The sequence below is a fragment of the Gobio gobio genome (genome assembly GCF_949357685.1).
Source record: "Gobio gobio genome assembly, chromosome: 18".
NCBI lineage: Eukaryota > Metazoa > Chordata > Actinopteri > Cypriniformes > Gobionidae > Gobio > Gobio gobio.
In genome coordinates, this window is record NC_137111.1 from 47767730 (window position 1) to 47780104 (window position 12375).

The 12375-nt window shown below is 38.9% G+C and overlaps 1 protein-coding gene across 2 annotated transcripts in view; it reads right to left on the bottom strand.

Moving 5' to 3' along the window:
* mypn (myopalladin) overlaps positions 1 to 11309 on the bottom strand; it is a 52214-nt gene extending 40905 nt beyond the window's left edge. For both annotated transcript variants that reach the window (XM_079843614.1, XM_079843613.1), the window contains exons 1-2: positions 11061 to 11309; positions 3478 to 4392 (exon numbers count right to left, since the gene is read on the bottom strand). In XM_079843614.1, the coding sequence (XP_079699740.1) occupies positions 3478 to 4388 (911 nt within the window). In that variant the 5' untranslated portion in view covers positions 4389 to 4392; positions 11061 to 11309. The remainder of the gene's footprint in view (positions 1 to 3477; positions 4393 to 11060) is intronic.
* Between the last annotated feature and the right edge of the window lie 1066 nt (positions 11310 to 12375).

Here is a 12375-nt window from a genome sequence, read left to right on the forward strand (position 1 = left end):
TGTTTACAGTGTGCAATATAACATGTGTTCATGTTTCGCGTGTAAAAAAACACTGTATTTTTCACACAATTTACTGATCTGTATGCCGCTGTTTTCACTGTCCTAAAAACGGCTTGATGATTTCCTTGTTCTATGAAGTCCCTCCTTTAGAAATACGTAACGAGTTCTGATTGGGCCAGCGGTTCCCGTGTTTTGATTGGTTGCCTGGAAAGGTCACGCCTCTTACCATAACAGGGAGATGAACGCGCTCAAACTACAGCATCCCTGAAGGCCAAACAAAGGTGATTTGACTCCGGGATGAAAATAACAGCGTCTTGACGACATGGCGACAAACACACTCTACAAACGCAACACTTCCTCTTCTCCACGTGGGAGAGCAACAAGACCACGCCCCCTTTTTTGCATATTCTTGTGGGCGGAGTTTAGTCAACAAACTGCTCTACTGACGTCATTAAAGCAGGAAGTACAGGGATGTCGTCCAAACCGGCCGCTCGCTGTAGGCTTTGAAAGGGAACTTCTCTTAAATAAAATATCTCGCTTGGCATTGAACTTTGAGCTTTATCATTTTACAGGTATTATTTATGCTCTAACAGCAACATTACACACTAACTAAAGTTTGAAAAATGGGATCACGAAGAACAGGACCTTTAAAACGCCCAGCAGAAGAACAGATGTTTACAGTCTGGGACACATTGTGCTTTTGGTCTATACGGCTAATTTTGCCCTTCATGACGACTGTGAGGGGGGAATGTTTTTATAACTCATTGTAGTATTGCACTGTTACAAATCGTTTGATATCTATTGATTACATTCCTTAGCACGCGGTCACAGGCTGGAGCCGCTGTTATTGGTTCATTCGTGATCAGACTCGGACTTGTAACGTTATGGGCCAGGGCTTGGACTTGACTTTTTTAAAAGCCCAGCATCCCCGGGGCTATGTGTTCAGCCTGCCGACGGGCTATCTTAGATAGTGAAATAACATTCCTTTCTTGCGCGCACGTGTGTGTGTGTGTGTGTGTGTGTGCGGTTTGCGGTTATATTCACTGATCGGGTGACAACATTCCAGTCATTCGCGGGTGGATGAGATGAATCTTTGTGTTTGTTTGATAAAACTGCAGGGCTCTCAAGTTTTGAACTGAGTTCAGAGTGAGATTTTGGCGACGGCAGGGGTTTGGGTGGGGACGAGGTTCAGATCTGAAAAATTTGTATAAATAAATAAATAATATATATTTTTTAATTTAATTCAACATTTCTGTGTGTGTGTGTGTGTGTGTGTGTGTGTTCATAGTATAAATTCTTGCATTTCTCTATTTCAAAGATGTCAGGGAAGAGGCAAATTAATAAACCATAATAATTTGGAATATTTTTTTTTTCAGAATTTACTGTGATGCAAATATAATTTATTCTGAAGCAATTTTCTCACCAGTGTGAGATATTTAAATCTGCATATCTTTGATATTTTTACCTTTTATGAAGGGCATTTTCCCATAATCATTTTAAATATAGGCTATGCTTCAGCTTTCATTTTATATTCTTAAATTTGATCTATAAATTAAATTAGAATAAGACACTGTAGGGCTAATGCCAATCAAATTAAATCATTTACACTGAAAAAATGTTATGAGATTGTTTCAAATATTTTTGAATATACAATTAAAAAGAAATGTTGGAAAGAAAACATTAAACTAAACCACCAGTAGGTGGCAGAATGTAAATGTTGTTGTTGCGGGAATATCTAAATCTTACCCGGATACAGCAATCGTATTTTCTGATTGGCTGTTCGGTAGTTATATTTTTTATTTGATTGGCTGGTGCGTGGCAGGGCCTTCTGAACTCACTTGATTCCTCTTAATCGCGGCGCAACTTGGTGGGCATTAAGGCCTGTACACACCGGGACGAATATCGCGCGCGCTTATCGCTAGCGTTTTTTGTGACGTTTTTCGGCGCGTCTTGAGTGTTCACACCCAAGCGATTTTCACTGGCGATGCAGCGAGTGAACGTGCACATTCAGTAGATGGAGCTCCCGGTACACAAGATGGCGCTGCGCCACTTTACGCTTCTGACACTCGCTTGTCACACAGAAGAAGAAGAGAGACAGTATTTACGCCAAAACCATAGACATATTATGTCTATGGCCAAAACCATTCAGACACTTTTTGCTAACTGGCAAGCAGCATTAGCAGTTCATCTTCATCTTTGTCTACTTACTTCCTCTTCGTCGTATCAATGTGTGCTCGGCAAGAGCGTTTTGTGCTTGAGCGCCACCAAGTGGTGTTTTACTGTCACTTCAGCAGCTCCAGGCACGTGAACAAAAGCGCAGATCTCATTGGTCGGCCAGTTTTTAACACGCCATGTCAAAATAAAAAGACTTGACAGCCCTGAAACTATTTTGCGAGTCCTATGAGCGATTCTCCAGACGCTTTCAAAACAATCCCCACATGTAGGCCTACTAAGAGGAGCTGAAGCTCATTAAATATGCAAATCTTATCCAATCCTAGCCGTGGGCGTTTACTTCCAAGTCTTCAGTGCGGCACGCCCATCCAAACCGACAGAGAGACTCAAAACCAAGGCAGAAAATAGCCTTTTACTTATTCATTATGATGTTTCTGAATGTAAAAACCACACCGTCCCACAGGTGGGACGCCTGGTGCTCTTTTTTTGATCGCCTTTTTTTCGTATCATATATTTAAGTAATTATCATAAATTAGGTATCATTTGAAAGCTTACAAACTCAAAATTCATCCTGTGAAAACCGTTTTGAAACCAGACATTGTGTTACCATGGAAACGTTACTCTAAATGATTCCTCCCCTAGTGGACGGCGTCATGTTTCATATTACAACAATTATTTTAACTGCTTTATATTCAAAATCTTGACAAAACACATATTGTCGGAAAGGTCTGAGTCTCAAGGGTCCATATTTGGTGACTGTTTTGTGATCGAAGTGATATTTAGACAGAAATTTACAGGAAAATGCATTAAAAAAAACAATCAATGGAATGTGGACGACACCCGGTGGCTATTTTTGGTACAGCGCCTAAACAAAATCTCATGGGGACTTTAATTTTTGTGATATCAACTTCGAATTTGGAACACAACATGGTTAGACATATGGCTTTGATTTTATAGTAATTCTAGAGTAATTTTTTGTAAAATATATATATTATATGAAATAAAAAATATTTAGTACAGTATTTTTCATTTACAGTAAATTTAAACTTCCATAACTTTTTCATACTTTCATATTTTGAATTGCTTCAGCAATAATCTGCAATGTCTCCTTTAAAACGAGACCAAACTATATTCTATATTATATTATAGTAATATTGGTCTATATTCCAAAGCATTCTTGAATTACAGCCCTTTTAGTTTGGATAGTGCATTTTCATGTGTATTCTCAAAAAGGTGGGGTGACAGTTAAAGGGTTAGTAAAACACCACTAATTTCTGTTTGTACATCAATAAAAGTGAAACTCACCGAACTTCAGGAGCAGGCAGTCCTCTGACGATACAATCCAACTGGACTTTGCTTCCCTCAGGAACTTCCCTGCTTTTGAGTTTCTGTATAAAGTGTGGAGGTTCACACACGGGTTCCTCCGGGTGTATCAGAGCCGGTGCTTCAGACTCTATTTCACACGCCGGCTCCGGTTCCTGGGGCTCATCCGCTTCATACGGCTCCTCCATGACCTGATCGTTCTCCATCGGCTCCTCCATCTGTTGGTTCACTAGAATCGGCCGCTCTCGGTCTTCTGCATTAATGGAGTACGAAGTGCCATCAAGCTGGGCTTTGTTCTGGCATCGGCTCCGGTGCGACTTGCAAGTGCGAGGCCGAATCCGCTTCGAACTGTTGGACTTAAACAGAGACGAAAGCTCTTCTATGAAGTCGGCTGCCTTGTTGAGGAACTCCTTCTTGGATTGGGTCTCCAGGCCGTAAGGCGCGTTTCTTTGGGGTCTTTTGAAATCGGCCGCAGGTTCCCTGGTAGCTCTGACGTTCCTAATGGTGTTTTCTAGGATCGAAGGCTGGATGGATTGTCTCTCGGACACCACTTCTGTCTCCGGAGCGGGTTTGTTGGAAGAATCATTGTAATGGCTCATTCGTGGGCATCTCTCCTCACGTTCTCGTGGATCATCGCTGATGGCTTTGCAGGCCAGATCGACGCTCTTGTCCAGCTCTTCTTGGCTCAGGAAGGCAGACAGGTCCGGAAACTGAGCGTCCAGTTTCCCGCCAGAATCATCGGGTTTCTCTTTGAGCGTCCCGTACACCAGATGTCGCGGGGCGTCGATTCGGCTGGGCTCGCCGTGTCTGTGGTGGGCTCTGGCTTCGGCCAGGTAACTCTCCCGCAAAAGCTGCGATAAGGACGTGGGCTGATCCATGCTGTTCTCCTGCATTATGCTGAAAACAAAAATCACAGAGATTAAGCACATTTGGCAAAAGTGCTTAAAAGGTGAAGCATGTGATTTAAAGGTCCCGTTTTTCCTGTTTTTTTAAGCTTTGATTGTGTTTACAGTGTGCAATTTAACATGTGTTCATGTTTCGTGTGTAAAAAACCACTGTATTTTTCACACAATTTACTGATCTGTATGCCGCTGTTTTCACTGTCCTAAAAACGGCTTGATGATTTCCTTATTCTATGAAGTCCCTCCTTCAGAAACACGTAACGAGTTCTGATTGGGCCAGCGGTTCCCGTGTTGTGATTGGTTGCCTGGAAAGGTCACGCCTCTTACCATAACGGGGAGATGAACGCGCTCAAACTACAGCCCCTGAAGGCCAAACAAAGGTGATTTGACTCCGGGATGAAAATAACAGCGTCTCGACGACATGGCGACAAACACACTCTACAAACGCAACACTTCCTCTTCTCCACGTGGGAGAGCAACAAGACCACGCCCCCTTTTTTGCGTATTCTTGTGGGCGGAGTTTAGTCAACAAACTGTTCTACTGACGTCATTAAAGCAGGAAGTACAGGGATGTCGTCCAAACCGGCCGCTCGCTGTAGGCTTTGAAAGGGAACTTCTCTTAAATAAAATATCTCGCTTGGCATTGAACTTTGAGCTTTATAATTTTACAGGTATTATTTATGCTCTAACAGCAACATTACACACTAACTAAAGTTTGAAAAATGAGATCACGAAGAACAGGACCTTTAATGCCCTCTTCTAACCCCCTGTAAGTGTCATTTATAACTAACTATCTACAAAGACATATCATATTGATATTGAATATATACTGCAATCAGAGATGATATGTATACACACACACAAACACACACATATGGACTCCTCTAGACCCCTGAAGGTATGCTGTGGTATCTGGCACCAAGATGTTAGCAGCAGATCGTTTAAGTCCTGTAAGTTTTGAGGTGGGATGGATCGGACTTGTTTCTTCTGCACATCCCACAGATGCTCGATTGGATTGAGATCTGGGGAATTTGGAGGCCGAGTAAACGCCTCAAACTCGTTGTTGTGCTCCTCAAACCATTCCTGAAGCATTTGTGCTTTGTGGCGGCGCATTATCTGCTGAAAGAGCCACAGCCACTGGGAAAACCGTCTCCATGAAAGGCTGGACATGGGCTCAACAATGCTTAGGTAGGGACATGTCAAAGGAACATCCACATGATGGAGGACCCAAGGTTTCCCAGCAGAACATTGCCCACAGCATCACTGCTTCTTCCCATAATGCACCTGGTGCCATGTGTTCCCCAGGTGAGCCACGCACACACACACACACACACCCGGCCATCCACGAGATGTAGAAGAACACGTGATCATCAGACCAGGCCTTCTTCCATTGCTCTGTGGTCCAGTTCTGATGCTCACGGGCCACTGTTGGTGCTTTGGGCGGAGGTCAGGGGTCAGCATGGGCACTGGTCAGCGGCTTTGCCGCCCCATACACAACAAACTGAGATGCTCTGTGTATTCTGACACCTTTCTATCAGAACCAGCATTAACTTCTTGAGCAGTTTGAGCTCCAGTAGCTCGTCTGTTTGATCCAGCCTTCGCTCCCTACGGGCATCAATGAGCCTCGGCCGCCCATGACCCTGTGGCCGGTTCTCCACTGGTCCTTCATGACCCTGTGGCCGGTTCTCCACTGGTCCTTCATGACCCTGTGGCCGGTTCTCCACTGGTCCTTCATGACCCTGTGGCCGGTTCTCCACTGGTCCTCCATGACCCTGTGGCCGGTTCTCCACTGGTCCTTCATGACCCTGTGGCCGGTTCTCCACTGGTCCTTCATGACCCTGTGGCCGGTTCTCCACTGGTCCTTCATGACCCTGTGGCCGGTTCTCCACTGGTCCTCCATGACCCTGTGGCCGGTTCTCCACTGTTCCTTCATGACCCTGTGGCCGGTTCTCCACTGGTCCTCCATGACCCTGTGGCCGGTTCTCCACTGGTCCTTCATGACCCTGTGGCCGGTTCTCCACTGGTCCTTCATGACCCTGTGGCCGGTTCTCCACTGGTCCTTCCTCTGAGCACGTTTGATAGAGACTGACCACTGCAGACCAGGAACACCCCACAAGAGCTGCAGTTTTGGAGATGCTCTGACCCAGTCGTCTATCCGTCACAATCTGGCCCTCGTCAAACTCGCTCAAATCCTTACGCTTGCCCATTTTTCCTGCTTCTAACACATCAACTCTGAGGACAAAATGTTCACTTGCTGCCTAATATATCCCACCCACTAACAGGAGATGAAGAGATCATCAGTGTTATTCACTTCACAGGTCATAATGTTATGCCTGTTCGGTGTAAACTCTATATATACAAATTTTTTTGAGCTGAGCACACTAAGTTTGTATTCATTTCCATGTCTTCTCCAGGCCTGTGACAATCATAACATTTCCCTGATATTTCCAGGTGTTCTGTTCCATTCATGCATAATATATTCAACTTAAACATTCCAACAAACCTCATATTTCCGAAGAATAAAAGCCAGTTATTAAAACGATATAAATGCAGCTGAATTGGAATCCTTTGGTTTGGATGTTTTGGAGATGTTTGCTCCTCTTAAAACATGAGATCTAATCATTTCTAACAAGACTGCAGTCACAGAATTATAGACTGGAGCACATTATAAAATGTATATATTTTTTTAAATACAAATATTTCCAGGTTTTCCATGACCGCAGGAACTATAACATATTCAACTTAAACATTCCAAAGCTGGAAAACAAAATCCATGTTCATAAAATGCTCCATTTTTATACATTTCAAGCATCTGGTTTGGATGTTTTAAAGGTTTTTGTGTCACAACAAACATAATTATTTTTAATATTTAGAGTCTAATATCAAAACACAGTCCCACTTTATATTAACTGTCTTTATCATTTGATGCAATACACTTAATGCTTTTGCAATAAACACCTGCATGTAAATACATCTGTAAACATCTGTCACCCGTAGCAACACACGTGTTTTGCGATACAACATGAATGCATGTATGTAACCTTCTTTCAGATGCACGTGTACATGTGTAGCTTATTAACCATCTGATTTAGTTATCGTTTCTCCTTATAGTGCATCAGTTCAAGCTTTGGTGTGTGCAGCATGACATTACACTTAATACTGAAAAGAGAGGTTAAGATTGTTTCCTTCCTTCCATACAGATTTAAACGGGATAAATAAAGTCAAATAATTGGGTCATATGCATTATTTTTGCTTGTTACATCTGAAATGGGTTGTTTGTCATGTTTTAATGCATTATAATTTCTAAACATAAGTATTATAATGCATTATAACAATGATTCATGAGATCATATTAGTGCATTAAAAGGCATTATTAATGCATTTTAAATATTTGATATATTTTGATGACAATGATGTGCAGCTAACGGGACTTCTGTTTACACGGCACATGTGTGATGTAAATATAGTAAACTCAAATGAAAAGCTCCAGGTGGCATTATAATGATCATGAGGTGTTCATCATTTAGCTTGAGCTCCCAAAGTGGACAAGCGCAAGACTAATGTTTGTGTGTAATAATGCACTCACTCTGCATGCCGTCTGAAGGAATTATGTATAATTTCATGCGTCGATTAATGGTGTTAAATAATATGAATTATGTGATGTGAAGGTGTTCTTCCTGCTTTAGGAAGCACTGGAATGAAAGTTTGCATGTTTTGCAAGCCTGCTTTGAGGACATATTTTCAGTAACACTTTATGTAAAATGCATTATAAAGGTATTCATAATGTGCGTTATAATGCATTATATTTTATCATAAATCATTTTAGGCAAAGTTGTAATGCATTATATTTGCAGACTGCTTGTTACATGTGTTTGTCATGTGTTTTAATGCATTATAACTTTGGTTATTCATGAGATCACACAATGCACTTTAAGGCGCATAACAAGGCATAATTAATACATATTTTATAATGCACTGTATATAAAGTCTTTAGCATTGAAATCACAGCGTATTAACCATTAAATTCTCATTATTGCAAAGGGAAAAATGCACATCTTGATGGATTATGATCAAAAAATTTTATCATAATGGTCTTAAATAATATTAATTATGTGACGCAAGGTATTCTTCCTGCTTTAGGAAGCACTGCTATAAAAGTTTGCATGTTTTTTTAATAAAGTCTGTAATTCATAAGTTTATATGTTAGCACAGATGATTTTGAACATTCATTATCATTCACCTTAAAGGAAATAAAGCCTGTTTTCATATTTTCGGTAACAATTTTTTAATGCATTATAAAGGTATTCATAATGTGCGTTATAATGCATTATATTTTATCATAAATAATTTTAGGCAAAGTTATAATGCATTATATTTGCAGACTGCTTGTCACATCTGAAATGTGTTTTAATGCATTATAACTTTGGTTATTCATGAAATCACACAATGCATTATAAGGTGTATAACAAGGCATAATTAATACATATTTTACAATGCACTATATATTAAGTCTTTAACTTTGAAATCACAGCGTATTAACCATCAAATTCTCATTATTGCGAAGGGAAAAATGCACATCTTGATGGATTACGATAAAAAATATTGTATCAAAGGTCTTAAATTATATTCCATTATGTGACGCAAGGTATTCTTCCTGCTTTAGGAAGCACTGAAATAAAAGTTTGCATGTTTTTTTAATAATGTCTGTTGTTCTTAAGTTTACATGATAGCACAGATGATTCTGAACATTCATTATCATTCACCTAAAAAGAAAATAAAGCGGTTTTCATATTTTCAGTAACACTTTATGTAAAATGCATTATAAAGGTATTCATAATGTGCGTTATAATGCATTATATTTTATCATTAATAATTGTAGCCAAAGTTATAATGCATTATGTTTGCAGACTGCTTGTTACATGTGTTTGTCATGTGTTTTAATGCATTATAACTTGTTACAATTATTCATGAATCATAAAATGCATTATTAGGCACATAACAAGGCATAATTAATACATATTTTATAATGCATTAAGTCTTTAGCATTGAAATCAGTGTATTAACCATCAAATTCTCATTATTGCGAAGGGAAAAATGCACATCTTGATGGATTACGATCAAAAAATAGCATCATAATGGTCTTAAATAAAATGAATTATGTGACGCAAGGTATTCTTCCTGCTTTAGGAAGCACTGGAATGAAAGTTTGCATGTTTTTTTAATAATGTGTGTTGTTCGTAAGTTTATGATTTTGAACATTCATTATCATTCACCTTAAAGAAAATAAAGCCTGTTTTCATATTTTCGGTAACACTTTATGTATAATGCATTATAAAGGTATTCATAATGTGTGTTATAATGCATTATATTTTATCATAAATAATTTTAGGCAAAGTTAAAATACATTATATTATAATTGCTGGTCACATCTGAAATGTGTTTTAATGCATTATAACTTTGGTTACAATTATTCATGAGATCACACAATGCATTATAAGTGCATAAGGCATAATTAATACATATTTTATAATGCACTATATATAAAGTCTTTAGCTTTGAAATCACAGCGTATTAACCATCAAATTCTCATTATTGCACAGGGAAAAATGCACATCTTGATGGATTATGATCAAAAAATAGTATCATAATGGTCTTAAATAATATTTTGAACATTCATTATCATTCGCCTTAAAGGAAATAAAGCCTGTTTTCATATTTTCGGTAACACTTTATGTATAATGCATTATAAAGGTATTCATAATGTGCGTTATAAATGCATTATATTTTATCATAAATAATTTTAGACAAAGTTAAAATGCATTATATTTGCAGACTGCTCGTCACATCTGAAATGTGTTTTAATGCATTATAACTTTGGTTATTCATGAAATCACACAATGCATTATAAGGCGCATAATTAATAGGCATAATTAATACATATTTTACAATGCACTATATATAAAGTCTTTAGCTTTGAAATCACTGCGTATTAACCATCAAATTCTCATTATTGCACAGGGAAAAATGGACATCTTGATGGATTATGATCAAAAAATAGTATCATAATGGTCTTAAATAATACTCCATGATGTGACGCAAGGTGGAATGAATGTTTGCATGTTATTAAATAATGAATGTTTGCATGTTTTTAAATAATGAATGTTTGTATGTTATCTTTTTAATTTCCGATATGGACCTCCAGGTCTGAAATAAAGAGTGCATTGAATATATATTCCTTAAAGACGCCCGATTTAAAGTATGACCCAAAGGAAAGTTTGAGAAAGGCTTTTGCCCTGTTGTTATTGAATCCAGAAACGGGATACGCCTGCAGATGGTCCTGACACTCAAATCAGAGCAATTAACAGAAGCAGGAGCGGGCAGCTGTTGTGTGCATTAGTCCAGCGCAAACACACTCCAGCCCCCCGTCACAGATAAATATAGCTCAGGCTCACTTTACATCAACTAAATACAACATCAGACTGCAGAATGAACCTATTGCATTAGAGTCTGGGCAGATTTCATGTGTATGTTTTACTAGGAAGGAACTCTGGAACGGTTATGATAAGCAAACCTAGAATAGAAACGTCCTGAACACAGTGAATGTACATGCACGCATTCAACCAAAGCAAGGCTTTGAGGCGTGTAGGTCATGAGCTGCTTTACCTTTGACTTCAGTGTGAACGCTCTCCTCCACAAGTGTGTCGATCCACTGCACCTGCGCACAATCCCCTTAAAGTCCAGCTTTCCAGACGGCCTTTCCTAGTCCTGGGCAAAGTTAACCTTGAGTTTACAGCAGCAGCAGCAGCAGCAGCAGCACTGGGACCAGAATCATTCGCCAGTGTGTCGTGGCAGGTTATTTGAAGGGAGGTGGAGGGATTTGAAGCGTGTGCCAGGGAATGACACCTCCTCATTGGCCCGTGACGATCTCTGGAGCACCTACGACAGTCTGGAGGGCACAGATGCAATGCATTATGGGAGTTAACTGGAAATAGTTAAGTTTGCATGCAAGAACAAGGGATTTATCACACTGTAAAAAAAAAGAATTTTCTAGTGACTGATCACATCTCATTTTTTTTAGTTGGCCAAATTGAATTTCTGTGAATTAAATTGCATCAACATTTTTAAGTTGGTCAAATTGAATTTTTGATGTGATCAGTCACTAGAAAATGTTCAATTGGAGACCGGATTTTTTTGTACAGTGCATTTGCCTTAAAGAAATGTGTTTAGTTTATCAATGATGCATCATAAACATACTCATAATGTACATTATATCTTTTAATAAAGAATTGCAACCAAAGTTAAAATGCATTATATTTGCAGACTGCTCGTTACATCTGAAATGTGTTTTAATGCATTATACTTTCTAAACATTAAGGCCCGGTTTCACAGACAGGGCTTAGACTAAGCCAGGATTAGGCCTTAGTTCAGTTAGGACATTTAAGTAACTTTTATAAACGTGCCCAAGAAAAAAACATTACTGGTGTGCATCTTTAGACAAAACAATGCCACTGACACATTTTAAGATTTGTCAGTGCAAGATTCTTTCAGTTAAAACATCTCAAACATGCATTTTAGTCTAGGATTAGCTTAAGCGTTGTCTGTGAAACCGGGGGTATAAGTTACTATTCTTATAATCTGCATTACTATGGGATTAAATTCCCGCCTGAAGTATTGCGGTCACGGATCAAATAATAGCATTATAATGCTTTTCTGATCATTTTGCATTATTTGTTTTTCAGTTTGTGCAATATGTTTTTATACATGTGCTATTATTTTTTTGATCTGTGACAGCAATACTTTTGGCAGGAATTTAATCCCATTTTAATGCATTAAAAATGTGTTATTATAATGCATTATATATAGGGCTGTCAAAAGATTAATCGCGATTAATCGCATCCAAAATAAAAGTTTGTGTTTACATAATATATGCGTGTGTACTCTGTTAATTATTATTTATATATAAATACACACACATTCA